Consider the following 27,413-nt stretch of genomic DNA (forward strand, 5'->3'; position numbering starts at 1 on the left):
AGTGGTTGTGGTGGTGGTGGTATTGTTGTTGGTGGTAGAGGTGGTGGCTGTGGTGGTTGTGGTGGTTGTGGTGGTTGTGGTATTGGTGGTGGTGGTGATGGTGGTTGTGGTGGTGGTGGTGATGATGGTTGTGGTATTGTTGTTGGTAGTGGTGGTGGAGGTGATGGTGGTGGTGGTGGTGATGGAGGTGTTGTTGGTGTTGGTGTTGGTTATGGTGTTGGTGTTGGTTGTGCTTGTGGTGTTGGTGATGGTTGTGGTGGTGGTGGAGGTGTTGGTGGTGGTGGTGGAGGTGTTGTTGGTGTTGTTGTTGGTTGTGGTGTTGGTTGTGTTTGTGTTGGTGGTGGTGGTGGAGGTGTTGTTGGTGGTGGTTGTTGTGGTGTTGGTATTGGTGGTGTTGGTGGTTGTGGTGGTTGTGTTGTTGTTGGTGGTGGTGGTGGAGGTGATGGTGGTTGTAGTGGTGGTGGTGGTGGTGGTTGTGGTGGTGGTGGTGGTGGTGGTGGTATTGTTGGTGGTGGTGGCAGTGGAGGTGATGGTGGTTGTGTTGTTGTTGTTGTTGTTGATGGTGTTGGTGGTGGAGGTGATGGTGGTTGTAGTGGTGGTGGTTGTGGTGGTGGTGGTGGTGGTGGTGGTTGTGGTATTGTTGTTGGTAGTGGTGGTGGTAGAGGTGATGGTGGTGGTGGTGGTGGTGGTGGTGATGGTGTTTGTAGTGGTGGAGGTGAGGGTGGAGGTGATGGTGGCAGCTGTGGAGGTAGAGGTGATGGTAATGATGGTCATGTTCATGGTGACAGCATGGTAATGAAAACTGATTCTCCAGGACCCAGAGTTTCCCAAACAATGTCTTGGCCACTTTCCCCACCCCAGCCACTGGCCCCATCCCTGCCTGTGGGCTGTCCCTAAAGGCAGCAGGTAAGAGAGCCTAGACCAGGCCTGACAGCACAGTGGTATATCTTGAGCTGACAGACAACATTTAATCTTAGTTAAAAATAAATACGTTCAATTATTGGAAAGGAAAAAAATAGCCTAGTATTTACTGCAAGTGAATCAAAGGTGATTACCCTGGGAAAAGTCCCTTTTTGGGATTCTGGGCACCAACCCCTGCTGTCAGGGTCACCACTGGCAGGTAGGGCCACCTTGTGGGCCTGGTGGGAGGGAGCCCAGACCACCCACCCCACAGGCTGGGGCCTCCTTCCAGCCCCCTCCCCGGTGTGACTGGCCTCCCTGGCCCCTGGTTGGGTGAGGTCACCTCCCCAGAACTGGCACCAGGGTCTGCTGAGATTAGGGGACCTGGCAGTGACCCCAGCCCCGACCCCAGGCAGCGTGGGTGATGAGCAGCAACAAGAGCCGCTGTAATTAGCGTGAAACGTGCCGCCTTTGCCAGGGAGGACAATCTCATCTCAGAAACACACGAAGGAAGCAAGTTCAATTTCACCCGAGGGGCCATAAAACCCTTTTCCAATCACCTGGAGCTGTTGGCTGCCAGCACCATTAATCCTGGGGATGTTATTTAAAGCCAAGACATCACTCAGGGAAAATCAAGTCCAAACCCCACAAGGAGCCACTTCTGTTCCCACAGAGGCCCTGGGAGACAGACGAGGCCCGCCCAGGCGCTGGGCGGGGAGTGGGCGTCCTCGGCAGCCCTAGGATCACTTCGTCTTGCTGCAGGCTGGCAGGGTCCCAGATGGGCCCATCTTGGGTGGAAGACTGAGGCCAGGCAGCCCAGCCGCACTCCGCCCACCTGCCCGCAGCAGACACCATCCTTCTCCCAGTCCTCAAACCAGCGACCACCCGGCCCGATCCTCCCCTCCAGATTCCTATCATCCCACAGAATTTCTTTAAAAATCGTTTCCTTGATTACTGAGGGTAACAGTGAAAACACGTAATTGAATCTCCAAGAAATTACCATTTTTATAACTTGTGCCCAGTTCCTGAGATAAATGAACGTCTCCCTGTATGGCGGGTGGCTCATGGCACATCAGCAAGGGGTGATCCTGCCCTTTATCACTGACCTGGGGCCTTCTTAGGAAGAATGCCTCACGCTGCCTCCCGGGGGGCGCCTGGGCTCCACCGCACAGTCTGGAGTGGGCCGCGGTCGGCTCTGGAGGTGTGTGGGTGGTGGGTTCCTCTGCTTGGAAGCTGTGGGTGGTTGGTAGGGGACCGGAGTCGGAGAGGGGTGAGGGAAGGGCAGCAGAGAGCAGGCCTGGCAAGAAGGGAGGGGGGTTACCCACCTGCCCCTTCCTGTTGACCAAAGCTGACCCCAGCAGCTAACTGCCCACTGCGCTGCGCTGGGCACCCAAGGGTCCTGGGGCATCTCAGGGTCAGTGCCAGAAGGGAGGGCGGAGTAGGTGACAAGTGTTTGAATGGTCAGTAAGTTTGTGAGCTGGTTAGCTGGTGGGTTTGGTGGTCACAGTTGGCTGGTGGGTGCGGAAACGTGCCTCTTGCTGGTTGGGTGGGTGGGTGGCCTTTCAGGTGGTGGGGAAGCTGAGATGCCCAGACAAGAGACTGAGTTTGCTACAAGTGTTGGCTGCTGTGCTCAGCTGACCCACCTTCAGACAAAGGACCCAACAGTGAGACTATTCACAAGAGAAAGCTGGGGGGTAGGTGCTGGTCTCTGCTCCGTAGGGAGGGGAGGGGGAAGGTCCCAAATCAGTTTCCACTGTGGATGTCTGGGCGGACTCTGGCCAAGGGCTACAACCTGGGGTTGCCAGGGCCCTGGAATACTGGCTTTGGAGATCCGACCTTCCCCTGAAGCTGAGCCCTCTGGAGGAGCCTTGGAGGGGACCAGATGGGCAGCCAGGGAGGATGATGGAAGCCCCGTGGGGGTGGGTGATGGGATGACTGCACCCCACAACTATGCGCCTGCCTCCTTTCCATCCCCCACCGGCTCCCCCCACCCCCACCACTGTGGCCCTGCAGCCCAGGCTCAACTGGAGGCTCTGGTGGTATGGTTGGTGTTGAAGCCCCAAGGTCAGGTGCACAGTGTGACTTCGGTCCACTTCCCAGCTGTGTGTCCTGGGCCAGGCCAAGGGAGGCTCTGACACTCCCTCATCACATCTCCCCATTCATGCAGGAATTGTAGTTAAAGGGACAGCCTGCCTGGGAAGGAAGCCAGGCTCAGGCCCCAAAAGCCCAGGGGTGAGAGAGCCTGTGTCCCCTCCAGCCTGCAGGCCCCAACCCAGGAACCCCCAACCCATGACCCAGTCCTGGCCCACTTCCCTCCGACTTCTGAGGCCCACTCCCAGAGCCCAGACAGCCAACTTCACCACCCCAGCAATCGGTTCCGCACCCCAAAACCCCATCTCACCAGGACAGAGCCCAGACCCCTGGCCTGGCTCCAAGAGTAGGGTGGCTGCCCAGGGGCCTGAAGGCCTTAGAAAGGGCTGGGCCCCCCCAGGGCTGAGACGCGGAAGCCTTGGGGGTCCAGTCCCAAGTCCGGAGAGCCTGCACTGAGAACCCGTCCAAGGCCCTGTCCCCAGCACGCAAGCAAACATCCGGTGTGTCCACCTTGATGATCTTGTGGGAGGCAGAGATGGTTCCAGGCCTGTTCTCTGTGCCAGCACCACGTGGTCGCCCCAAAACAGTGGCTGTGCCCTGCTGCCCAGCCAGCCCATAACCCCAGGGCAAGGCTCGGGGCGGCATCTCTGGGCACAGAGCATCAGTGTCCCCCATCCCCACGCCACCGCCACTGCTGCCTTGGGGGCTGAGGCAACGATTGGAGGTGGGGGCTCTTTCTCCCCAACCCCTCCGTCTCCTTCCTTGTCCCCCTGCACAGCTTCCCAGACACCCTGGAGACCATGCAGGTGACCACAACCTGCCCCTGCCGCACTGGCCCCCTAAGGGTGCCAGGCGCCCCAGCCTGCCCCCTGCAAATGGGCTCTCACCTCCCAGCTCCTGAGCCACATTCTAGCCAAGGCCTCACAGCCTTGAACCTGGGACCCCCCTCACCAACTCTGGCTGCCCACTGACAACCAGGCATCATGTGGCCAGCCCAGGGCTGCTGGCAGGGGGTGGGGGCGGGGTTCCCACACTGGGGAAGTCCCCCCCCCCCCCCCCCCCCCCCCCCGCACTCTGGGAGCCCAGACCCTGGGGAGGGAGCAGGCAAGGGGCCAGAAGGAGTGGGGGGTGAGTCCCAGGGTCATTTATTTCAGTGTGAACAGTGGGATGGAACCAGCAGGAGGCAATCAGACCCCTACAGAACTGCAGATCCAAGTGGGGAGGTGGTTTCTCCCCCAGCACTGCCAGAAGCTTAGACCTCGGTGGAACCACCCCTGGCTCCTCCTCAGCCCAGTGCTGCCCCCTGCCCTGGGTTTGGTGTTCCCCAAAGCCTGCAGCCCGTCTGCAGGGTTCTGGCGCCATCTGGTGGTGGATCCTGGGACCCACACAGGGCCAGCCGGGAGAGGATGGAGCGTCCTTCATAGGGAGGGAGCGCCTGGCACCAAGGTCTCCGTCCCTCACCTTACCCCCAGTCTCACTCAACCCCTTTGGGCCCATTGCCTGGACTCAGGGATGGACCCCAGGAGCTCACGACCCAGCAAGAGCTGGCTAGGGGCAGAGGGTGGAGAGCGAGGTGGGCAGATGTCATGGATTCTGGCCGCAGTGTGGACTTGGTGAGGTGAGCCCAGCATTGACCATCAGGCGCTCTGGCCATGCTGGCTTCCCGGGCACCACTGTCGGGCTAGCAGGGGCAGATGGGCATGGGGGTATCGAAAAGGGGGTGAGCCTAGCTGGGTGAGACCCTCTTGGGGGGGATCTCTGGGCTCAGGCAGGGTAAGCACACCCAGTTCACCCACCCTGGGGTGCAGGGGGCCCTGCAGCCGCAGCACAACCACCTCCCCAGGCTTCAGCCCTCAACACCCTGGCTGATGGTAATTTATAGAGAGTATTTTCCTTGACATTATCTCCTCTGATTTTTTTTTTTTCCTGCACCAATGATCCATGGGTCTGATCACTGACTGAATCAAAAGTCTTTCCTAATTTGCAGATAAAAGTTAGGCTCATGGAGAGCATTGCCTTAATTTGAAATAATTTTCTCATAAATTTTGCTTATATCTGTAGTATCAGTTATTGATTTTCTGCTTGACAAAATAAGTGAACAAGTAACAAGCATTATTACTGGAAAAAATTTTAAAGCTCCAATCATACTTAGATTTAGGCATAGTTTTCCAAAGTAACAGTTTCCATGGTTGTGATTTTACGTTACACATATACGGTATCACAGATTTGTCAGAAAATTATTTGTAGATCTTATGATAAAATACATTTTGACACTATCTCATGGTGAATCTCAAATGTACAGTCTCCTCTGATTCTTAAATAGAAAATGTGAGCAGCAGCTGTCCAAAGAGTCACCGAGGGAGGGGAGACAAATGGCCTGCCAAGCCCATGCCCTGGGAGCTGCTCAGTCACAGCCTCTGAAATAGAACCACTGTGGGAGGACCCCATGGGCCCACCCCCAGCACCTCCTCTCACCTTCACCTGCACCCATTCCCAGGGCCCACCCCCAGCCTGTTTTCCCTCCCGAAGGGCTGCCCCACAGGCTGGGGAGGGGAGGGAGCTGCCCAGCGCTCAGCTGCCTGTGACCACTTGCCTGCAGTGTGCCTGCCCTCTGGCCCTGGGGTGGGGCGGTCACTCCCCAGGCCGCCCCCCCTCACGCAGTCACACCCAGTGGACCTGTCCTCCTGGTTATGGGCCTAACCACCCCTTTGTGCCCCAAGAGGGCACAAGACCACCCTCAGAGCCCCATGGGCCCCAGCCTCAGGCCATCTGTGTCTGCTACAAACTCAGAGCACAGGAGAACTGGGAGGCTCTGGGAGGAGAACCGCCAGGGAGGAGGTGAGATCCCAAGAGTGACCTGAAGCCCCAGAGAAGGGGGTGATCCCCAGCCTGGGGCTGCTCCAGGAAGCCTGCAGGGCCTGAGGGTCTGAGGGCTGGAGGGGGTGGTTCTGGGCCAGGGCCCTGGCTAGGGGATACAGAGATGGGGCTCCTCCTGAGGGTCTGTGGCTGGTCCAGGGACCCCAAGTTCCAGGTCTGTTTCCCAGCTTTGGAAATAAGCGTGGGGTCTTGAATGTCGAGGCCACGGTGAGTCCTGGCAGGAGCAGGAAGGACGCGGGCCTCCACACCTCCTCTCCCTCCGCAGCCCAACCCCTACGCACAGGCTCCAGGCTCCCTGAGGCTATTGGGCGTCATGGCAACTTGGGCAGGAAGCAGCTGCCATGGCAACTGGTGTCCAGGGAGGTGCACGCTGCATGACAAGGAGGGCCTTGGCCTGGCTCTTTCCACAACGCACTTGAGCCTCGCTTCCCGCCATGGCAAGGAAATCTGACGATGCAGACTAACCCCCGCCCCATCCTGGAGCCCTGACTCAATTCAGACCCCCACCCCAATCAACACGGATTTGCAGGGTGCCCCGCATACATTACCTTACCTGTCCCCATTTGTGGAAATGCCACCAAAGCTGAGGTTCCCTCTGAGAGCCCCCCACCCTTTGGGCCATTCTCAAGCTCAGGGCCACTTAGCAAGGACCACAAGGAGGGTGTGAGGAAGGTTTCAGGGTGTTGGGTTCTTCAGGGCTGGGCTGTGAGCCACCAGCAAACTTCCCAGATGGGGCGCAGCCAGGGTAAATGTTGCATCCAGGAGCATGGGGTTCCAGGCCGGGACACGGTGGGTGGGGCCGAGGCTCCTGTGTCATCGGGTGTCCCAGGCACCCCCTCCTGCAGCCCCGCCTGGGTGCCCTGCCTGGCTCCTGAGACTTGAGGCCTCTGCTAGCAGTCCCCGGGTTGCCGCCACTGTCCTTGCTGTTATTACAGGGGTTCCCCAGTCTCCATGAGGAGATTCCCTCTCCCCATTTAACATTCCCAGGCACCTGCTGGCACCTGACAGGGCGCCACCCCCTGCCCCACCCCGGAGGCCCCCTCCTCCCCTGGTGGCTAAGCAGAGTCTGCTCAGGGGAGAGTTCAGGGGGCCGCTGATGCCTGAGTGGGGCTCCAGGCCCATCTTTCCCGGCCCATCCCCAGCCAGAGCCTGTTGCTAATGCTTCACAGATGCACCCCTAGAAACAGAGTGACCTCCTGGGGCTGGGCCACCTGTGTCCAGGTGGACACAGCCTGTGGGCTGTGCGTGCCCCCTCCTCTGTGGGTGGCCCCCGTCCGGCAGCCCCTGTAGTGTATCTGTCCTACAAAGAGGACAGGAGTGAGACCACCAGCAGATAAGGGATTTTGACAGACTTCTTCAGACGGGAAGCGGGGACTGACATAGCAGGACAGGGTCTGACATCACCTGGGTGTGGATGAGGCAGGGCAGCAAAACTGGGCTGGCTATGGGATGGCTTGGGGTGGCCTCCAGCATGTATGAGGGACGGCAGGTGACACGGGGACTGCCAGGCAAACTCCCCAAGCTGTCCCCCTCTCCAGATGTCTGCCCAGAGGCAGGAGGCCTTCCTTCCAGGGGACTGACTCTGGGACACCCCAGCTGCTAACGGGGAGAGAAACTCCTCAGCTCCATCCTGCCCCCTATGCACAGGAGTAGAAAAGCCAGACATTTGAGGACAGGGCCTAATAGGAAGTCCTACCAAACAGAAAAAAAGAACCACAAAGAGAAAAAGCAGGAAGCAAAAGTTCCCCTCCCTCCAAAATCCACGTTATCCCTAAAACAGAACAGGAAGCTCTGAAAAAAGAATAAGGGCACGCAAAGAACAATGGAGATGTCTTGAAATTTTAAAGCATGATCGCAGCACGGCCTGCGGGCAGCAGCTCCAGGGACTGTGGGGCCCCTGAATTCCTGTGGGAAAATGCCCTCTGAGCTGACTCTGCCCAAACTCACAGCCAACAAGCGTGAGGTCAGAGTAAGATGCTTTCAGACTTGTGAGGTGTCTCATGATCTAGTCCCAAGGGGCAGATGGCTCCCAATCTCAGAGGCTAAAACAAGCACAAGTCAGTCGGGCCTTGGCGACTTGGCCGGCCCCACGGGGTGGGTCTCTGTGGTCTCGCTGGGCTCTTCAACCCAGCTTCTGGCAGCTGGGGACCCGCTGGGATGACCAGAGCCTCCCTCCCCACGACCTGGTATCTGAGAGCAAGGCCATGCCCCCCTCCCACCACAGAGGGTCCCCAGAGCAGCAGGACAGTCACAGCCCAACACACAAGCATTGTTCAGGCCTCTGCTGGTAAGACTCCACTGGCCCAAGCGAACTCCCAGGCTAGCCCAGAGCCCAGGGTCACATTGCAGAGGGCCAAGGACCCGGGGACAGGAGGGATTTGCGGCTGTTACCACCACACAGGCACTCGGGTTTCCACCGACCCACCTTTCTGAGGATGCTGCTTGAGGATGTGCTTCCACAGAACAAGGGAGGGAACTGAGAAAGAGGAGGATGTGAGGCAGGGGCTCCAGGAGCAGCGGGGATGCAGTGGGGCAGATAACACAACACGATGTTGTAGGAAGGGAGGAGAAACCATTGGGGGGCAGGGGCTGGATCTGGCTCCGCATGAGAGGCGCGCTCTGCTGTCACTGAAAAGACCCCCAAAGTGGTGAAGAGCAGGCTGGACTCTGGTCCCATCACTGAATAGGCCATGGCTCAGGCAAGTGTCTTCAGGCCTCAGTCCCCCGCCTACAGGGAGAGGATAATAATAGTCCTTGCAGGACCATCGAATGTTCAATAAATGATTTCTAAAAAAAACTTGGAGATAACGTTACGTGAAAAAGCCAGGCTGTAGGATGATCTCTTCTGTGTGAAGAGAGAGAGACCATGAGACGTGCGGCCACCTCCAGAAAGATCTCAGCCACTGGGATCACAGGCTGGGGGCAGGGTCACACTGGACACTTCCTGTTGTTTGACTTTGTTCTAACCACGTGTCTGCATGATCTGCTGTACATTTTAAGAAAATAGCTGAGGTGGGTGTGGTGGGGACGATGCAGAGGGGGTGACCCCCTGAGGTTACTTGAGGAACAGGGACATGGTGGGAGGGGCCCTGCCAGCCCTGCTCTGACCACCGCCCCAGCCCATTATGACCTCCCTGGCCATGCCCAGGCCTTTGTGACAGGTGTCCCTGAGGCACCTGTGAGCCATGACACCCAGAGGGCCCTCAGTAAGAGGGGGGCAGGTCAGGCCAGGCCAAAGCCTGGACCTGGGGTCAGGAAGGGGTCACAGGGAGGTATGGAGGGGCCAAAAACCCTGGGACCCCGTGGCCACTCCCACCCACAGTGCCCCCAACCCCCAGCTTCGAGCAGCCATGGAGGATGCCTGGACCCACCCTGCTAGGGATTTGTAAGGTGGCCCTGCATGATGCCTCTCAGCTCCACCCACTCAGTGGAGTCTTCCAGGCCTTTCCCGGCCCCGGGGACAGGGGGTGGGGGGCCCAGGGTCGGTGACGAGGTACCTGGGAACTTTATCACAGGTGAAGAGGGAGAGATGCAGCGACAGAGGCCGCGAAACCACCCGGCGGGGGCGAGACAAGGACAAGTAGAGATGGGGCTGGGGTGGGGCTGGCCCCTGCACTCAGGCCGAGAGCAGGGGACACCCAGTCAGGGGGCGGGGCCCAGCTCAGGGCCCAGATCCTGCCCTTGCCCGCCCCTGACCCCGGGGGCAAGGACCCCGGCCTCGCCCAGGGCAGCCCCCTCCCAGCTCCAGAGCGTACTCCTGGGGCCTGCAGAGCAGTCCTTTCTCCAGATGGAGCAGGAGAACCAGAATCTGGTGAGTGCGCTCCCAGCCCTCCCAGGCCCCAAGCCCTCCACCACCGCCCCCTTTGGCCTCCTGCCTGTGAAGTGGCTGTTCCCATCTCTCTGCCACCACCCCCAGAAAAGGCAGAACCAGGACCTGCAGGAGCAGCTGGAGGCCCTCCTGGGGCCAGGGCAGCAGTTCCTGCCCTTGTGCCCGGAGCACTCGAGCTGCACGGCCCTGACCTGGGTGAGTGTGTGGCAGGGTGCAGCCCCAGCAGGACAATGGGAGGCTCTGGGGAGCTCCCTGTGGCTCCATGCGCTACCCCCACCCCACTCCTAAGCAGTCTTTGACCACGGATGTTGCCGATGTCCTTGGGGCTGAGTCGGTGGCTCCTCTGCAGCCCCTTGAGCAGGCCAGTGCCCGGCCCCTGGAGGACAGTGTCCCTCTGCAGCTGCTGCGGCAGGAGCTGTGCCAGGGGAAAGAGTCCTTCGTGCAACAGTCCCAGGTGGGCCCCAGGGACCGGGGGCATGCGGGGAGGAAGGAGCTGACCACCCGCCGGCCCTCCCTCTGCCCACACTGTGCCTGCCCCCAGAACGAGCTGCAGCAGATCCGACTGTCCTTTGAGAGGAAGAAGATGGCCATCACCGAGGTGCCCACCTGCAAGGGTGGGAGGGGGCGCTGGGGCACCCACCTGTGACATGCATCCTGCGTGGGTCCCGCTCCTTGGGGCGTGACCCAGCCTCCACCCTCCCACCAGGTGTGGGACGGCGTGGCCGAAGTACACATGGCCCTGAACAACCAGGCCACCGGGCTCCTGGTAGGTCCCTAAAGGCGACACCCAGAGGATGAGGGGGCTGGGTGGGGGCAGTGGGGGTGGGGGACCAGCTTTACCCTCTCTGCCCCCCAGAACCTCAAGAAGGACATCCGGGGTGTGCTGAACCAGATGGAGGACATCCAGCTGGAGATTTTGGGGTGATGTGCAGGGTTGGGAGCGAGCAGGGCCTGGCTGGGCCGGGATGGGGGTAGGTGTCCGGGTCAGGATGGGGTGGACCAATCCCTGACCCCTCCCCAATTCCCCTGCACCAGACCAGGTGGTGCCAGGCTGAGGTGGGGGGTACACGTGGCGCTGACTGTGCGCCCCACCCCCCCGCCAGGGAACGGGCCCAGTGCCGCACCCAGGTCAGGAAGGAGCAGCAGATGGTGTGCATAGGGGTAAGTCCCCCACCCCACCCTCTCCCTGGAGGCCCCACTCAGGGAGCGGGAGAGGATCCCTGTGACCAGAACCACCCTTGTCCTGGGAGAGAGTAGGAACTTGCTCTGACTCAGCCCCTCTCCTGCAGAAGGCGCGGACGCAGCTGGGATGTTCCGAGGGCCTCAAACGCCAGCTCTGGTAGGTGGCTGTCCGAGCTCAAGGGCAGAGCCCAGTCCCCAGGGACCGTCCCCTGGGCGCCCCCGCCCCCTGACCACTGCCGTCCACAGGCTGCTGGCCCTGAGGTTGCTGCTGGGTGCCGTGCTAGCCTGCACTGCCGCCTACGTGTATGTGGTGGACCCCGCGCCCTTCGAGGGGCTGGTGCCGCCCCTGCTGAGCCGCGCCACCGTCTGGAAGCTCCGGACCCTGCTGGGCCCGTTCCTGCGCCTTGAGGTGGACGACTTCCTGCCCTTCTAGGCCGGAGGCCCAGCAGCCCCAGCGAGGAGGAAGCAAGGCGGCCGTTGTGGCCCAGGGTGCCCAGCGGCCGTGCCAGTCCCCGCTCATGGCACTGCCACACATCTTCCCAGCCCGGAGCCTTGGAGGAGGGTGGAGGCGGGGTCTGTCCTGAGGGCTGGGCCTGCAGCTGGACATATAGTAGTGACACAAGGCCTGTGCACTTGTTTCCATGGAAACGGGAGCGGGGCACAGGAGGCTTTGCCGCCTTCTGAGGCCGATCTTGCAGTGAGGGTCCCTAGGGGTGGCGCCCCTGCCTCGTCCCCCAAGCCCCATCCGCTGCCAGGGCAGCCTCTCCACAGGACGCCCCCAGACCGCCCTGGCCACCAGAAGGGCTCTGAGCAGAAGGTGTGCAGAAGGGACTCCACTGAAAGTGAGGTCCTCAGGCCTCACCCCTGGGACTGGCAGACCTCGGGGATCAGGTTCTCAGCCCAGGCTCTGCTGACCCTTCACATAACCCACGTCCCTGTCTGGCCGACCACCCCCCTTCCCAAACCGGCCCAGCCACCACCCGGCCCCCGGCTCCTGTTCCCTCCCCATCCCAGGGTCCCTGTCCAGTCCAGCCTCCTGGCGCTTCCCCAAGGCTTGGAGGACAGGGGGACCACGCTGGTGGACAGAGCCATGGAGGTAAACACCAAAAATTTTATTTAGTGCATTAAACTGGGGCGGGGCAATACCTTTTAGAACAATAGAGAATAGCTTTGTGGCTGCTCATCCCCAAGTGGGAGAAACAGAGCCGCTGCCCAGGCAGAGGGGACGAGGGGACGGCCAGGGCCCGGCCCTGCCCCTGGGAGCATCCAGGCCCAGCCAGCTGGGGGCTGCAAGGCTGGGGGTGGCAGGGCCCTCTGAGCTCGCCAGGTGCAACATCTCAGAGTGAAGGAGTGAAGACCACCCGGGCAGGGCCGGTGGGCTGGGGTCTCCTCCAGCTGGCGGCTCCAGGAGCTTAAGGCATCTGTTCATGTGCTGGGTGCAGGGAGGGGGGAGTGTAGTGACCTGCAGGGGCGACCTGAGACCCCCACCCAGCCCAACCCACAGAGGCCGGGGCTCCCTGGGAGGAAGTGGCGTGTAAAGTGCTTGGTCAGGCAGGAGTCAGGTAATGGTGACACCCGGGAAGGCTGTGCTGGTCCCAGCAGCTCCAGGGCCCCCACCTGGGTTTTCGGACCCTCTGCAGCAGGTGGGGACTTCCTGAGCTGGGAGGGCACAGGGTCACGGGCCCTGGTGGGCTCGGGGTCAGTCAAGGTGCAGCTGGTGGAGAGGGGACCCCCAGCCCACACCCTAGGGTCTGCGGCAGCCTGGCCTCTTGGGCCCCGGAGTCTCCTACTTGGTGTCCCGCTCGGGCCCTGAGAGGCTGGGGAAGAGGCTGGAGGCGGCCGAGTGTAGACGGCACACGGCCCCCCGGGGGGGCGCCCCAGTGGCCGGGCTCCAGGGGACCCGCAGTGACGGGCGGTCCACCGGGAGGCCAAGGTGGCACAGGTGCAGGCCGGGGGGCACCCTGGGCTGGCCACGCCGCCCCCATCCACGGCTGCAGGTGCCGATCCGCCCCCTGCGGGTTGCAGCGTCCCGTGAGAGAGAAGCAGAAAGGCGGAGGTCAGCAAGGGGCAGAGCTGCCCGGTTCAGGGTCTGAGGACCCGCTGGCCTACCACGCGGGGCCAGCCCCTGCCCCAGTCCCCCAGCCCCTGAAAAGCTGTGGATTCCCGACGTCCCCACCCCAGACACTTGCAGGGGGGACGGGAGATGAGTTCCAGTCCGCGCAGCTGCAGCACGGGCGGGCACTCCCTGCTCCTGGGATCCTGGGCCCCTGGGGCGGCTACAGCCCCAGCTTCTCTCCAAACGCCCTGTTACTGCCAGGGATGACGCAGACCCAGGAAAGCCTCACGCTGGTCAGCCAGAGAACCGCCGGCCAGCCCCCACCCACCAGGCCTCCAACATGGCTTCAGTCCACGGAAACACCCACGCAGAACGTCCACGCCCGGACTGTCCGCCACCACCTCTCCCGGAGCCTGACCCCCTCTGCCCCCGCCCGGAGCCCCTGGCCTTGCTCAAGGAAAGGATCGAAATGACTCTTTTTCTTTTTTTAATAAAATTATAGATATATAGATGTAGATATAAAAACATAAAACAGACACAACGCAAGCGGACGCTGCCGTGTGCTTACTCTCGGGTCCCTGGCGCCAGACAAAACTCCGACCCCTCCCCGATGTGCTTTCCACGTGGGCGCCCAGGCTCCAGCAGGGCCTGGACTTTGCATGCCTCGGGTGGGGGTCTCCAGTTTGCAGGGAGGGGACTCGGGGTCGCGTGGGCCCCCTGTGGTGGCATCCGGCCTCCTGTGCCCGCTCCCCCTGCCCCCGTCACCTCCCACAAGAGCATAAAGCAAAGATTAAGGCTTCAATTAAAGCGAGTTTCCGGGCAGTGGGGGCAGCGGGGGCCCGAGCGTGAACACATGGGACGTGGCATGGCAGCTCAGCGCACAGACACGGGGACGCGCCCACCAGCTGGGCGAGACGAGACACACGGAGCCAGGACCCCACCCACAGCTGGCTGTCCGTCCGTCTGTCCATTTGTGCACCTGTCCGTCAGAACCCAGAGCAGTCCCGGAGCTGGGTGCCTGTGGGCCGGGCCTGGACTCCCTGCAGAAGAGTGGGCCTTGCCAAGCTACAAGCTTCCAGCGGGTCCCTGAAAGGCAATGGTTAGGAGCAGCTGGGCGGTGGGGCCCTTGGTCTGGGAGGACGGCCAGGGGCCCAGGCCTCTCTGTCCATCTCTGGGCCATGGTGACCCATGTGTAAGGGAAGTGGGTAGGGACTGGCCTGGTGACAACCTGTGCAGTCCACGCCCCCTTGCTGCCCAGCTCGTGGGAGCAGGGCCACCAACACGCAGATCCTGCAGCCTCATGGCCCTTGGCCCAGCCGTGCCCTGGTGAGCAGATGAGTGGATGCACGGGCCGAGGACGAGGGATAGGCCCGTGGAGGCGTGGTTCTCCTCCCGCTGATGCGTCCACACCAAGCCTGGGCCTCCTCTCCCAGGGCAGAGAAGTTGGGAGTGGGGGCAGCCGCTGGGGGGGGGGGGGTCCTGGCTCCCATGGCGCCACGGCGACGGGTGGCAGTCAGTCCTCACACCGAGATCTCGTATGTGGTCCCACCCACGCCGGACACCTTCTTAACGAGCGTGTGCCGGGTGGGGCTGGCGGAGGGCCCTGGGGGGCCGGTGGCAAGCCCCAAGCGGGCCAGGCCCGGGGACTGCCCATTAAGCTTACTTGGGGGGGTCTTCAGCTGAGGGTGGTCCCTGCATCAAAACAAGCACATACACGCACACACACGGTGAACACGGGACCATGGCAGGACAGGGGCCAGCGGAGGCAAGAGGACAGAGGACACAGACACAGACGGAGCACTGGGCAGCCCCTGCCTCTGACCCTGGACGGTCCCACATGGAAATGGGTGGGGGAGCAGAGCCTGCCAGGGGAGGGCCGTGCTGTCACAGGACAGACAGATGTCATAATGGCCGCCATCCCCTCCCAGGCCTCTCGGCACAGACCACAGAACACAGGGAGGCCAGGTGGATGCTGGCCAGGCGAGTCCCTGGACCCTGCCCTGTCCTGGTGCCCTGAGCTGGGAAGCCCAGCGGTGACGATGTGGCCTCTTCCCTGCTCCCTCCAAGGGAAACGAGGGGCTGCCCTTCTGCCCTCCAGCCTGCCCAGCACTGACCAGTAGCATGGACCTCGCTGCCCAGCATTCATGCGGGCAGGAGCCCCTCCCTCCCTGGGCTGCCTCACAGCTGCCCCCTCTGGGCCTGTTACACCCACAACAGGAACCTCCTTGTCAACTGAGCCTGTGCTCACGGCAGCCAGGTGAAGCCCTGGTGAGCAAACATGCCCAGCAGGTGCTCAGCTCTTGTACTTGGGCCTGGGACCAGCCTGCCCTTCTGAGACTCAGTTTGCCCATCTCTGAGCAGGGAAGCCCTTGCTTCCTGGGGCTGTGTGCCCCCCGAGGGCCAGGACTGTGGTGCCCAGAGTGGCATGTTTTGCTGTGGGAGGATGTCCCCCAGACTTGGCCTTCTGGACATGGACAGTGGCACCATCTCTAGAGGAAGAACCCTAGGGTCCCCCACATGCTGGGTCTGTGCCAGCCAGGGGAGAGTGTGGGTGTTGGGCTCAAGATGCAAATTCTCCTGCCCCTGGTCCCCGGACATGCCAGGGCGTCCTTGTAGCCGGGCTACCCTCACACTGGCCGCCAGGATCCTCCAAGGTGGGTGAGGCCCACCCCCCTTGGTAGCCTCAGGCCTCCTGGGCAGCCCCCACGTGCTTGGCCAAGAGGCCCTGCAGGCAGCCAGACACCTGCCCTGTGCCCAGCAGCTGACCGCACCCTGAGCACCCACCTCTGCACAGACAGCGAGGGCGGCGGTTCTGGGAGCTCCGCTTGGATGAAGGCGACGGCTTTGGGGCCCACGTAGGAGGGCGAGCGGGGAGTGCTAGGTGGGGACGGAGGGACCTGGCGCACGGGTGACCTGTGCGAGCCGCTGGCGGGCCGGGCCCCCGGGGCGCCACTGTTGGCCAGGTCTGCCTGCAGGGAGGAAGAGGAGGTCCGCGGCGCCCGGCTCACGGCGCTGGACAGCGAGGACAGCGACGCCTGCAGCGCGGGGTTGCGGGCGCCCCCGAAGCCGGGCCCGGCCACCAGGTCGTCCCTGGAGCTGCAGCGCAGCGTGGGGCCACGGGGGCCCTCGGACAGCACGCTGGCCTGCTGCAGGCTATAGGAGCTGGGTGCGTCGTAGACGCCCGAGTCGCCAAAGAGCGAGTCAGCCTGAGAGCGCAGCAGCCGCTCACGCTCCTCCCTGTCCTTGCGCTCCTGGATGGAGGCCATGATGGTCCTGGACAGGTTGTCGTAGCGCACAGGCGAGGGCTCCCGAGGCCGCAGGCCCAGCACGGGGCTGAAGCTGCGGGGCGGGGGCCGTGGTGGGTCGCCCGCTGCCCCCGCGTGCAGGTAGGGCGAGCGGTAGCTGGCTGCGCCAGCTGAGGGGTGGGCCGGGCACGTGTGGCCCCCGGGAGAGCCAGGGTTCAGCAGGCTGTCGTAGGACAGGCTGCCGTTGCGGTTGGGCAGCGCGTGGGGGGCAAAGAGGCCACGGTGGGGTGTGGGGGGCCCACCCTCAGAGCGCAGGGGCTGCAGGGCCACGTGGTCCCCGCCCCGCCGGCTGGCGGCCTTGAGGCTCAGGGAGCGCAAGGCGCCTGAGAAGGTGTCAGCAGCACTGAGTGGTGGGGATGGCGGGTAAGCCGCATGCAGGCCGCTGGGCGGGTAGTCAGGGACGTCCAGGCTGGGCTCGGATGCAAAGTCCAGGCTGTGGATGCTGTCCTCCCCCAGCGTCAGGGAGTCAGTGCCCGTGACCTGCAGGGGGAGATGGCGCACATCCATCTTGGCCCACCCACTGTGCCCTGCCAGCTCACCAGGTGCTCTGTGCCCACTAGGAAGTTGTAATCCCGGTGGCATCAGGGGTGGCGGCAGGTGCAACCGACGAGCTGTTCCCAGAAGCTCTCTATCCCCTGCGCCCCACGGAGGGAAGTGGGGACAGGGTGGAGCAGAGCAGGGAGCCCCAGTATCTCTCCAGGGAAGGCTGTGCATCTGCTCCAGCCCAACTCCCCAGGGAGAGGAAGGGGCCTTGGGGCAGCCGTGGGATCAGGACCTCGAAGAGACTTAATAAACGCACAGTGACCCAGGGCCTCTCCCAGGCACCCCACGGCTGAGGGTCTGGGCGGGCAGTGCAAAGCAGACAGCAGGGGCCACAGCAGCCCTCGGAGCCCAGCAGCCCAGGGGGTAGCCACAGTGACAGAGAGGGGACTTTTTGATTCTCCGTGATTCCAGGCACACAGACTTGGACTGGGACAAGAGCCTGCAGAACCTCAAAACCCAGAAGGCGCATGGGTGGGGACAAATGTGGCCTCAGGGCACTTGACCAACAAGCCAGACCCTCCATGGGATCCAGGACAATCCCAGGAAGGAGGCAACCCACCTAAGCCCCCTCATTCCAAGAAGGGCCACCGGACACTGGCCAGGGAGGCCCAGACTCACTGCCCTGACCAGCAGGCCCCAGAGGCAGTGTCAGGCGGGATATCAGTCCTGGAGGGAGTGCCCTGGGAGAGAGGGGCTGGTCCAAGTGTGCTGGCTCAGCCACGGGCCTGCCCTCTGGTGGCATGAAGGAGGGAGGCAGCCTGGGAACCTCAGGGGTCTGGGTGTCTGCTCAGGCCGTCTGCTGCTCCACGTGAACGCAGAGAATAAATGTGCTTCCTCAAACAATCTCAGATTCCTCTGAAGCCTTCCCGAGGGCCCTGAGGACCTTACAGAGTGACTAATGGTGGAATTCCAGGCATCCTGGCACACAGTGCCCGCGGGGGCAGCGCCTAGAGCCAGCAGGCAACACTGGCCAAGGGCCAGGTGGCTAGGACTGCCTGCGCCAGCCCCTCCCAGGACACCCGGCCCCGCTCCCCCCTACCAGCTCCAGCTGGGATGCCCACACCCTCTGTGACCCAGGCGGGTCCTTCAAGGGTGAGGCCTGGGGCGGGGCTTCAGGTAGGATTCCTGGGGACGTGGCCTCCAGGGTGTGGTGAAGTCTGGGGGCGGGGCTCTGGAGCTTCCCGGGCGGGGCCTCTTGGGTGGAGCCTCCGGGGCGGGGCCTTGGGACCTCCGGGCAGGGCCAGGCCTCCTCACCTGCTCGCCCGGCCCACAGAAGGGCGCCTTGGTACCCGTGGGAAAGGCGGGCCGGAACTTGTACATGGCGGGTGTCGGGGGGCTGGTCCTCTGCGCCGACAGGGCGCTCTCTGGGGGAGATGGACCACTGTCAGACTGGGATCAGTCTGTGCCCCTCCCTCCGTTTGGCCGACCCCGCCTCACCAGCACTGCCGGGGCGTGGGGTCTGCAGGTCGCTGCCAAATGTGCCCGCCTCCGCCTTGGGGGGCAGCGGCGGCCCCAGGTCCAGCGGCTTCTCATCCAACCGGTCCAGGCTGCCCTTGGACTGGGAGGGGGCGCGGTCAGTGGTGTGTAGGGTACAGGCCACGGGCAGGGCTTAACTGGGGACTCCATCCTGGGGCCTGGGACCTAGGCCCCTCCCCCATTCCACCCAGTCCTTCCCCTTTCTACTCTTAGGCCCCTCCAACCTGACCGCTTCCCACCTCACCCCATCCCTTACCCCACCCCTAGGTCCCCACCTTGCTGTGGCCCAGGCCAGCCTTCAGCCCGTTGTCACTAAGCTTGACCTTGAGCGGTGCCGCTCGCTCCAGGAGCTCTGGCCGAAGGAAGGGCGGCTTCAGGCGAGCGGCGAGCGGCAGCCGGGGCGGCTCCACCACATACCTGCACCAGGGGCAGAGGGGTCAGTGGCCAGGGCAACCTGGCCAGAATGCATGTCAAGGGCAGGACCCCACCTGCCAAAAGCAGAAGTGGATCAGGCTGAGGGCCCATGGCTGCCCACCCCAAACCCCGAGGAGGCCCACTGGACACCCGCCGGGCCTCACCGGGGCGCCAGGGGGCTGCACAGCACATGCTCCACGTTCCCATAGCAGCCGCGGGTGAAGGGGTTCACACCCCCACGGAACTTCCCCGTCACCTGTGGACATGGGACCCCTCAGCCAGCCTGGCTAGCCAGGGTCTGGCCAAGGAGGGCAGGGGGACAGGCAGGGACAGCAGGCGTTCCGCAGAGGTGAGTTGGGCAGGGTCAGCCCAGAGGTGGCCCCCACCCAGGTCACCAGGGTCTGCCCCTGCATGCAGCTGTGGAATTTCTGGGCTCTGACTCACTGGTGGCTGCAGTGCCCACAGATGGGGGTGAGGAGGGGGACAGGGCAGGTGAGACCCCACATGCCAAACCCCACCTGGGGTCTCCAGGGCCAGAGCTTCCCCTACCACAGCTGCACGTCAGCCGAGGGCCCCCACGGCCCTGCCCTGCCCCGCCCCACCCCAGTCCCTGTGCAGCCCTGGTTCCTCGCTCAGCCCATCGGGGACCCTCCCATGCCCACTCCCATCCCTGCACGGCCCCACCCAGGGTCTGCACCTGCTCATTGGTGGTGCGGCCCCGAGTGACCAGCACCACGTGGAAGCCAGTGAGGCCGATGACAGGGATGAAGAAGAGGCCGGCCACACACATGACGGCCATGCTGGCCCGTTAAGGCCAACGGCCGTGGGTGAGGATGGAGCAGGCGCCTGTGGACAGACTACCCACCCCCTCCCCACTGCCCACTCAGGGAAGGAGACCCACTCCCTGGGGACTTCTGGGCTGCCGACCCACCCCTCCAAGCCTCGACTTCCCCTGTGAGAAGCGTCCCCGGTCCACATCGCCTTTGTGGTCAGGCCAAGGATACGTGATGGTGGTGTGCGCGGCGCCCAACCCCTCGGCATGGTTCAGCACATAGACCAGGCCGAAGGCTACGACGCCCACCATGTGCGCACTGAGCGACAGCAGGAACAGGAAGAAGTAGCGGTAGTTGCGGCGCCCAATGCAGTTGTTGACCCAGGGGCAGTGGTGGTCGAAGTCCTGGGCAGGAACAGCGCGTCAGGGCACACGGCGGGCAGGGGAGGAGGGCGTGGGCTGGGGGCGGGGCAGGCGGTCACCTCCACGCAGTTGTCGCAGACGCTGCAGTGGGAGCAGCGCGGCGGGCGGTAGAAGTGGCAGGTGGCGCACCATTTCATACGGACCTGGATGCCCCGCACATCCACGTTCTTGTACAGTGGGGCCCGGAAGTCATCCTCCTTATCCTCGTCCTCATCCGCTGTGGGCCGGGGGCAGCACGAAAATGACTTCCCTGGCAGGAGAGCCCCTCTCCAGCCAGCCCCCCACCCCCCACACCACCCCCAGCCAGGGTCTCCTTCGTCAGCCACTCACACTCTAGCGAAAATGAGCCAGATGAGCTGCCCCAGCACAGGGCCCTACCTCGGGGGAAGACGCCAGGGTCCATGAAGGTGGCCATGCTGAAGTTGGCCAGCACAAAGAGGAAGAGGATGCCATTGTAGACAGGAACGGCTGGGGACACAGCTCGTGTCAACCATGGGCACCTGTGTTGGACAGCAGTGCAGAGCTGGGTCTGGGGGTGTGGCAGGTGTGTGGGGAGGGGACGCGGGGCAGAGGAATTAGGCTTGGCCATACGCGTGCAGTGCTCAGCATGGCAGTCAGGGAGACCACTGTTGCCACGGGCCCCCTGCTTCTCTACTCAACCCTCAGGGGCTGTGCACAGGCTCCGTGTGTGTCAGCCCTGACCCAGACACCCCTGAGCACCTGTTAGGAGCTCAACTCCCAGTTGAGCAGACTGAGGCTCAGAGAGGCCCATAGGCCAGAGCCAAGCCACGTCCTCCTGCACCAGCTGGGCATCTTTCCGGGTCCCCTGCCCTGGATGGGGAGACACAGACAGGAGGTGGGAGCCCAGGATGGGAAAGGAGCTGGCTCTGCCCATGTGCTCTGACGGGTAGAGGCCAGTGACCTGCCGGGCAGCTCAGGCCAGCCCTGGGCCTCACCCAGACCTGTCCCCAGCTTGGCAGGGCCCTGTTGCCAGGGAGATTCTGGGGTGTGGTGTGGGGAGCCCCAGTCCTCGGTCTGTAAATGTATGGGGGGATCATGCCTGCTCTTCCCTGAGGGGTGCAGTCTCAGGACCTGGGCCCTGGGTGCATCCCTGCCCAGGCTGCCTCTTCTTTTTAGTTTGTCACCTTACTCTCCATAGGGCAGTGCAGAATACTTGGAGACTCTAAAAGCATGCCGCCCCCCACCCCTCCACCATCTCTCATCACCCCTCGCCACTTGGCTCCAAGGCTGCCCCCTCTTCCATGAAGCCTTCTCAGACTGCTGGCTCCCTGCAAAGGTCTCACACGCCTCCCTGGTGGACACTCTAGCACAGAGAGCATCTTCCTCAGGCCTCGCAGGACCTGACCAGAGCACCCCCTCAGTGGAGACTCGCCAGTCCTTGGGCACATGGCCTGTGACCCCCTGCCCCAACCCTGTGGTGGGTCTCTGCCCACTAGGCTACTACGAAGCCCCTCTGGCTTCAGGCTCACCATCTCTCCCATGGCTGCTGTGATAAGCAGGGCGCACCCAGTGGTTTTGCTTCCCTCCCCGCACTCAGGCCCTCTGTGGAGCTGGGGGGCCGGTGGGGATCCCCTACACCAGACTTGACCATGTGGATAGGGCATTGTGGCCACCCGCAGAGTGAGTCGTGCCCGTGGCCCTGCCCACCCCCACGGCATACGCCGGCCACACTGGCACGCCCACGCCTGCCTTGGCTGGGAGCCAGCCCTGCCACCCCAGCAACCACCTCCATGGTAGCGGAACTTCTCTATTTTTAGTGGAAAGCAAGAGGCTATTTAAAGATTCCGCTCCCACGGCAGGCAGCATACTTGGCGGGCTGGGAGCCGTGAGTTGCCCCTTCCTCTTCTCCAGAACCCGTCGTGGAAGTGATGCACAACCTGAGGACACGGGGTCCCTCTGCCGGGAGGCCTTCCTCCACCACCCCTGCCCAGGCGGCCCAGGGCAGATACCTTCCACACTCCCCATCCCTGCACGCTGGAGCCTGGCGTGCAGACAGTGCTCAATGTATGTTTGTGACCTCCGATCCAATGTCATTTGGCAGGATGACGGTGGGCCCCTGAGGCATGGTCTCCCAACGGGGTGGGAGGGGGCTAGGAGCCCAGATGCCGGTGAAGACAGGTGAGAGAGAGCCAGGCACAGCCAGAACCTGGGAGAGGTGGGCACCGCGGACCCACCCTGGCTCTGTGAGCCAGCTCCCCACGCGCCTTCTGGGAGGGCTGACCACGTAGTCTGTGCAAAAGGAAAACGTGGCTTTCAGGCACCTGCACTGTCGCACATTGGGAAGCCAGCCTGCTCTCGAGAGGAGGGAACTGGCCGAGAACGGACAGACATGCAGACACGAAGTGCAGCAGGCAGGCGGGCGCTGAAGGCGGGAGGACATGGGACGGGGGCCGAGCGCGGCCCTTCATCATCGCCCTCCAAGTTTTACCGGCAGATGTTGAGAGCCCACTGCCCACCGGCCCTTTGCAGTGACCTGCCGGGCAGCTCAGGCCAGCCCTGGTGGGCAGCTCAGGCCACCCTCCCCCTCCCCGGAGGCCCACACTGCTTTGTCCTCCCTGGGCCTCGATGACCCTGAGTGACACGGGTGGGGCTGGGGAGAGCAGCAGCTGCAAGGTGACGGAGTAACGCTTGCAGTGAGGTGCTAGATGGTCTCTACCCCGGTTGGACACCACCCACCCACTGCACGCGTGGGCAGCACATACCGGGGAGGGCAGGGTGGGGCTTTAGCCGGTGCTGGGCAAGTCTGGGAGGGTATGGGTTCTCTGACTGGGACCTGAGCCACTTTACCCTCCACTCACCACCTCCAGCCCCCCAGGCTTCACTCAGACCCAGGATCAGGCACTGCCACGCATCCTGTCCCCCCATCCTCGCCCCGGGGGCCTCTACCCCCAGGCTGTGCCATAAGAGGGGCTGAGGCCTGGGTCATGCCCAACAAGGACTGGCTCACTAGCCAATGCTGCCAGGGCCCAGGAACAGCTAAGTAGGGGAGAAGACGAAAGAACACACGCACATCCACATGAACATGCAGGGACCCATGCATGCACACGTGTGTAGCACACACGCAGACACACACAATGCTCCAGGTGTACATGTGTGGATACTGCACAAGCATGCATACACACACGCACATGTGATCAACACAAAAGGCACGTGTGTGCCGACGTGTGTACGGATATGCACACGTGCACACAATGGCACATTTGTACCCTCATTCACGCACAAACACAGATGCAGACTTGCCCCTCCTCCACTGACCCCCACACCCCAGCCCTCTCTGGACATCTCTCAGCTCCCTGTGGGATGGGCAAGTGTGAGGATGTGTGAGGACACACGAGCTCCGTGGGTGAGGCCTGGCAGGCAGCACTGCTCCGGCCGCCTGAGTCTGTGCCAGGCTCCAGGAGCACCTCTCTGTCCTCAGGGATGACACCCCACTCCCCTCCCAGGGAATGGTGTGCTCCAGGCTCGCCCTGCCGGGCAGGGGTGGGACACTGCCCACTGGTGGCAGACACACTGCAGGCCCCTCCCCCGGGCCGGCCCCCCTCCTGAGCCTCCACCATGGCCCCACCTGGGCCGGCAGGAGACACCGCCCAGCAGGATGGGGTTCTGCAGCGTAGCATGCGGCCTCGGCTAAATGCAGAATGGAAAATTTTAACTCAGACGTTTTCACTTAAATCAGGTTCTTCATTAACACTGACTAATGAAGCTCACACACGGGACACCCGGAACCAGAGGGTCTGCGGCCACTCTGCCCTGGTCCAGCCAGACAGGGCCTCTGGCCACATGCACCCCCTACAGACACCCAAGCAGATGGGGAAACTGAAGCTCAGGGGACCAGGGGTACACACAGCAAGTCCTGGCAGGGGGCTAACACCAAGTGTCCCCCTCCGCATATGGTCCCTGCCAGCGGCTCCATCCACCTAGGCCCGCAACAGGCTGGCTTGGTCTTGGACTGGAACTCTCACTGTCCTAGGCTGGGCCTTGTGGCTGACTGGGCCTCTAAGCATAGGGAGGGCTCAGGCCCATCCTGGGGACCTGCCGTGACATCCCAGAAGTCAGCCCACTGGCCCCAGACAGAGACAAGACAGCCCAGTGTGGGCCCCAGGCATGGGTATCCCACCAAGCAGCCCTGGCCCTCTGATGTTCACAGGGTCCCTGTCGTTCTGTAAGGTGGCTCCAGGAGGAGGAAGGGGAAGGGGCAGGGGCAGAGACCTGGCCTTGGCGCTCTCGGACCCCTCCCAGCACCTGACCCGGCCTGACGCTGAGCCTTCTGGGGCCCAGGGGGACAGTACTGTACCAAGAACCCAGGAGGGCTTCCTGGAGGAGGAGGGCCACCAGGAACCTACCCTGAGGCATGCTACCCATCCTCGGGTGGGGGGACACCCCCAGCTCTGGGCATCCTCCCCACACCCCAGCCTTTCCTGCTGACATATCTGAGTGTCCTGCTGGCCGAGCCCCTCAGAGAGCTGGCCCAAGGGATGGGTCTTTGGTCCTCTAGGCCTGGGCTCCCCACCCTGAGTGACACCCGGAGTTGCTGCCTACGTGGACCTGTCTCAAAGGTGCAACTCATATTTACTGAGTGTAGAGCGAGGGCCGGGGACCACTCAGCTTCCAGTGAAGTCCAAGGAGCAGAGCAGACAGAATCCTGCGGGGCCCCGAGGGCAGGGTGGGAAGGGCCCAGGAGCGGGTGTCTGAGTCTGCAGTGGGCCTGGGATCAGTAACAGGGCAGAGGTTTGGGTACCAGGGTGACGAGAGGCCTGTCCCAAGAAGGGGACTGCTTGGCCCCCTGCTTACCCGGAATCAGCCCACTGTGGGTGGTGTCATTGGGCCTGGGCCACCCAGCAGACCCCCTCAGGAACTACAACGCCAGCAGAACCGGGCTGGGAGCCGGCCAGGGTCCTTGATGGCCATTCAGCCAAGGAATGTGGCCGTGGGGTGCAGGGATCCCAGTTCCGGGGGGCGAGTGAGGGTCCCTTGGCAAGATGATTGCTGCACCTGGACGCCGGCCAGCACCCCTGCACCTCCATCTTCCGCCTGGTCTCTCAGGCAGAGTGAGTCACTCAGGGCAGGATGCAGGGCACGCCTGTGCTGCCCTGAGGCAACCCCGAACCTCTCAGCGCTGGGTCACTGAACCCAGAACCCAGAACCCAAGCGGTGAGAGCAGAGGGAGGGTAGGCAGCCTCCATGCCCAGCCCCTGGGGTGGGTCGAGTTCACAGGACAGTAAGGACCCTCTGAAATCAAGGGAAGGCTCAGGACAAGCACCCTTCAGGGGGCCTGTGTGCACCTAAGGGGAGAGGAGGTGGGTGAGCTCCCTGGGGTGGGGTTGATCTCAGTTGCTTGTTGAACTTTTTCCCAGCGTTTCACAAGTTCTCATCAGAGAACACATATTCCTTTTAAAGTCAGGACAAATGCTGAATTGCACTTGGGGAGTGAGAAACCAGAACCAGCAAGTGGAGACCAGGCTGCAGGGAAGCAAAGCCGAGACTCCCGCAAGACCCCTGCCCAGGCCCCACCCTCCAGAAGCCTCAGCGGGACGCATCCCACCTCGGCCCGCGCCCGCTGCCCACAGCCTCATAGCCAGCAGCATCTGAGTGACAAGAACAAGTCTGCTCGCCAAAGCCAGAAATAAGCCTGTCCACACAGGCCTTTTTTAAACACGCTGTTGGCAGCCTGTGGTGCCCACCCAGCCCAGCCTCCAGGTCGGGGCTCGCCTACCTCCAAGGTGCCCAATGCAGCCTTCCGTCCTTGTGCTGCTGCCCTCGCCCCGGCTAAGGTGAAAGGGTACCCAGCTGGCTCCTGCCCACCCCCGCCTTGGAACACTGGCTGCGGCCACCCCAAGTCTCAGGTCCCCAGGAAGGCTAGAGTGGTTGTTACTCTGGTGACCTGGCTGTGTCCCAGCCTGGGACTTGTGGCAGGAGGTGGTCGCAGACCTGCATGGCTAAAGCCTGGGGTCCCCAACACTTCCCTGTGCCTGAGGAGCCCTGGGGAGGGGGGTGGCACGACAATGCAGAGGGAACTGTCGTCAGCGCCTACCCTGGTCTGCATGGGCCCGGGACCTGCCTGTCCTCTGCCTCAAGGGTCCCAGCGCCCACCGAGGCCAGTGTCCCTGGGTGTGGCCTGGCCTGGACCCTCCAGCTGTGACCACTGGGCCTTGCTGAGAAGGAGGTCAAGAGAAGGCAGAGCGTACTGCCAGGCCAGCGTCGGCGGTGGCCATGGGGCAGGCACGTGGCAGCCGGGCCAGGCCACACCTACGCGGGAACAACTTGGCTCCGGCCTGGGGCCGGACGGCTAGGAGGGCACTCGAGAGTCGTCCTTGGCTCCTCGCAAGGAGGGCTGGTGGCTCTGGGCGGCCCCCCTCCTCTCGTGGGGAGGGCAGGGCTGCAACCACACCCTGGGCAGCCCCCGCACGCACTCCCCTGCCTGGGCTGGCGCCTCGCACCCAGGGCCTGCCTGGTATGCTCACGGGGTGGCCGTCGGACACCAGTGTCCTCACATCCAGGACTCACCTGTCCCTGGCACCCCAGGACGGGCACACTCGTGGCATCAGCCTTGGCCCAGAGTGGGGTCTCACGTTGTCCACGGCCCTGGTGCCCCCACCCAGCCCAGCCCGCCAGCCCAACCCCGGCCCCGGTCCCGCCAGGCCGCGTCCACCGCTGTGCGCAGCCCTGCCCCTTCTGGCCCCAGCGCCGCAGCCGACTCACGTGAACACGAAGAACAGGGTGCTGGAGCCGACCAGCAGTGCGGCCGCCGTGGCCACCGGGATGTACTTGGCGGGTTTGAGGCGCGTCCCGGGGCTGCGGGGCATCCTGGGCGCCGCGCCGCCGCATCCCTCCCCGGGGCCGGGCGGGCGGGGCCGGCTGGACGGGCAGGACCCAGGCAGCAGCGGTGGCAGCAGAGGAAATCCCACCTCCCAGGCGCCGGCGGAGACAGCGTGCTGATGTCAGCACGCCCCTTAAGGTGGACTGGCGGTGAGGGGCCATGGGGCCGGGCGGGGCCCCCCCTCACGACAGCCGGCCCCTCCCACCTGCCCGGCCTGCCACCTCCCTCCTCCTCCTCCTCCCTCTGCGCTCGGGCAGAGCCAGTGGCGGACCCTCCCGCGGTGGGACCTCTCCTCCAACTCCAGGCTGGGAGCCCGTGACCCTCTGAGGCCATGCGGCCGCCGCACACCTGAGGTCTTGCCCACCGGGGTACACGCAGCGACCGCCAGGCCTTCTGTCCCCAGCCCACAGGCCGCAGCGTTGGAGCATGTAGGTCCCTTCCGGGTCCCTGTTTGCACCGACCTTTCCCTAAACACCTCGGAGCTCTTCCTGGGTAGGGCCAGGCCCCTCCCATCTGGAGCAACACCCCGCCCGCCCCACCCCACCCGCAGCATTTATGAGGGTGGGGGATTGTGACACTGCAGGGGCACCTTGGTTGTTTATCCCCTGCCCACCTCACAGCCCTTGAGCCACAGGGCCAGCGGGCAGGGTAAGGAGGGCGGGGCTGCTGGTCCCTCTGCATCCCAGCCCAGGCTGCAGGCCTCCCAG

The 27,413-nt window shown here is 63.3% G+C and overlaps 2 protein-coding genes across 8 annotated transcripts; one reads left to right on the top strand and one right to left on the bottom strand.

Moving 5' to 3' along the window:
- Positions 1-7,132: 7,132 nt before the first annotated feature.
- On the top strand, positions 7,133-11,572 carry CCDC188 (coiled-coil domain containing 188). The gene is given in 10 exon segments (XM_082418766.1): positions 7,133-9,244; positions 9,248-9,679; positions 9,785-9,892; positions 10,047-10,151; positions 10,239-10,295; positions 10,404-10,463; positions 10,554-10,618; positions 10,801-10,858; positions 10,987-11,036; positions 11,126-11,572. Coding segments are annotated over 10 exon segments (1,224 nt in total). The 5' UTR covers positions 7,133-9,142; the 3' UTR covers positions 11,313-11,572.
- Positions 11,573-11,976: 404 nt separating this feature from the next.
- Positions 11,977-27,174, bottom strand: ZDHHC8 (zDHHC palmitoyltransferase 8). Of its 7 annotated transcripts, XM_082417106.1 has the most exons (12): positions 27,055-27,174; positions 26,589-26,838; positions 20,247-20,368; positions 19,928-20,085; positions 19,678-19,850; positions 19,371-19,473; positions 18,838-18,929; positions 18,535-18,676; positions 18,221-18,341; positions 18,038-18,147; positions 15,720-16,720; positions 13,406-14,627 (listed from the first exon to the last, which is right to left on the bottom strand). In XM_082417106.1, the coding sequence occupies exons 2-12, from the start codon at positions 26,690-26,692 to the stop codon at positions 14,456-14,458; spliced, it is 2,298 nt and encodes a 765-aa protein (XP_082273232.1). In that variant the 5' UTR covers positions 26,693-26,838; positions 27,055-27,174; the 3' UTR covers positions 13,406-14,455. The 7 variants fall into 7 exon arrangements, with proteins under 7 accessions (XP_082273237.1, XP_082273232.1, XP_082273236.1 ...); XM_082417111.1 differs by lacking the exons at positions 13,406-14,627; positions 27,055-27,174 and adding an exon at positions 11,977-12,891 and having other exon boundaries at positions 26,589-26,912; XM_082417110.1 differs by lacking the exon at positions 27,055-27,174 and having other exon boundaries at positions 20,012-20,085; positions 26,589-26,910.
- Between the last annotated feature and the right edge of the window lie 239 nt (positions 27,175-27,413).

This window comes from Balaenoptera physalus (genome assembly GCF_965194825.1).
Source record: "Balaenoptera physalus genome assembly, chromosome: 12".
In the NCBI taxonomy this organism is placed as follows: Eukaryota; Metazoa; Chordata; class Mammalia; order Artiodactyla; family Balaenopteridae; genus Balaenoptera; species Balaenoptera physalus.

Coding starts and splice junctions, on each gene's coding strand:
- ZDHHC8 (XM_082417111.1), bottom strand. CDS start 26,692: ATGCCCCGCAGCCCCGGGACGCGCCTCAAACCCGCCAAGTACATCCCG. Junction 20,369..26,588: donor ACCCTGTTCTTCGTGTTCAC/GTGAGTCGGCTG, acceptor TGTCCAACACAG/GTGCCCATGGTTGACACGAG. Junction 18,677..18,837: donor TGCAGCCCCCTGGCGCCCCG/GTGAGGCCCGGC, acceptor CCCCTGGTGCAG/GTATGTGGTGGAGCCGCCCC.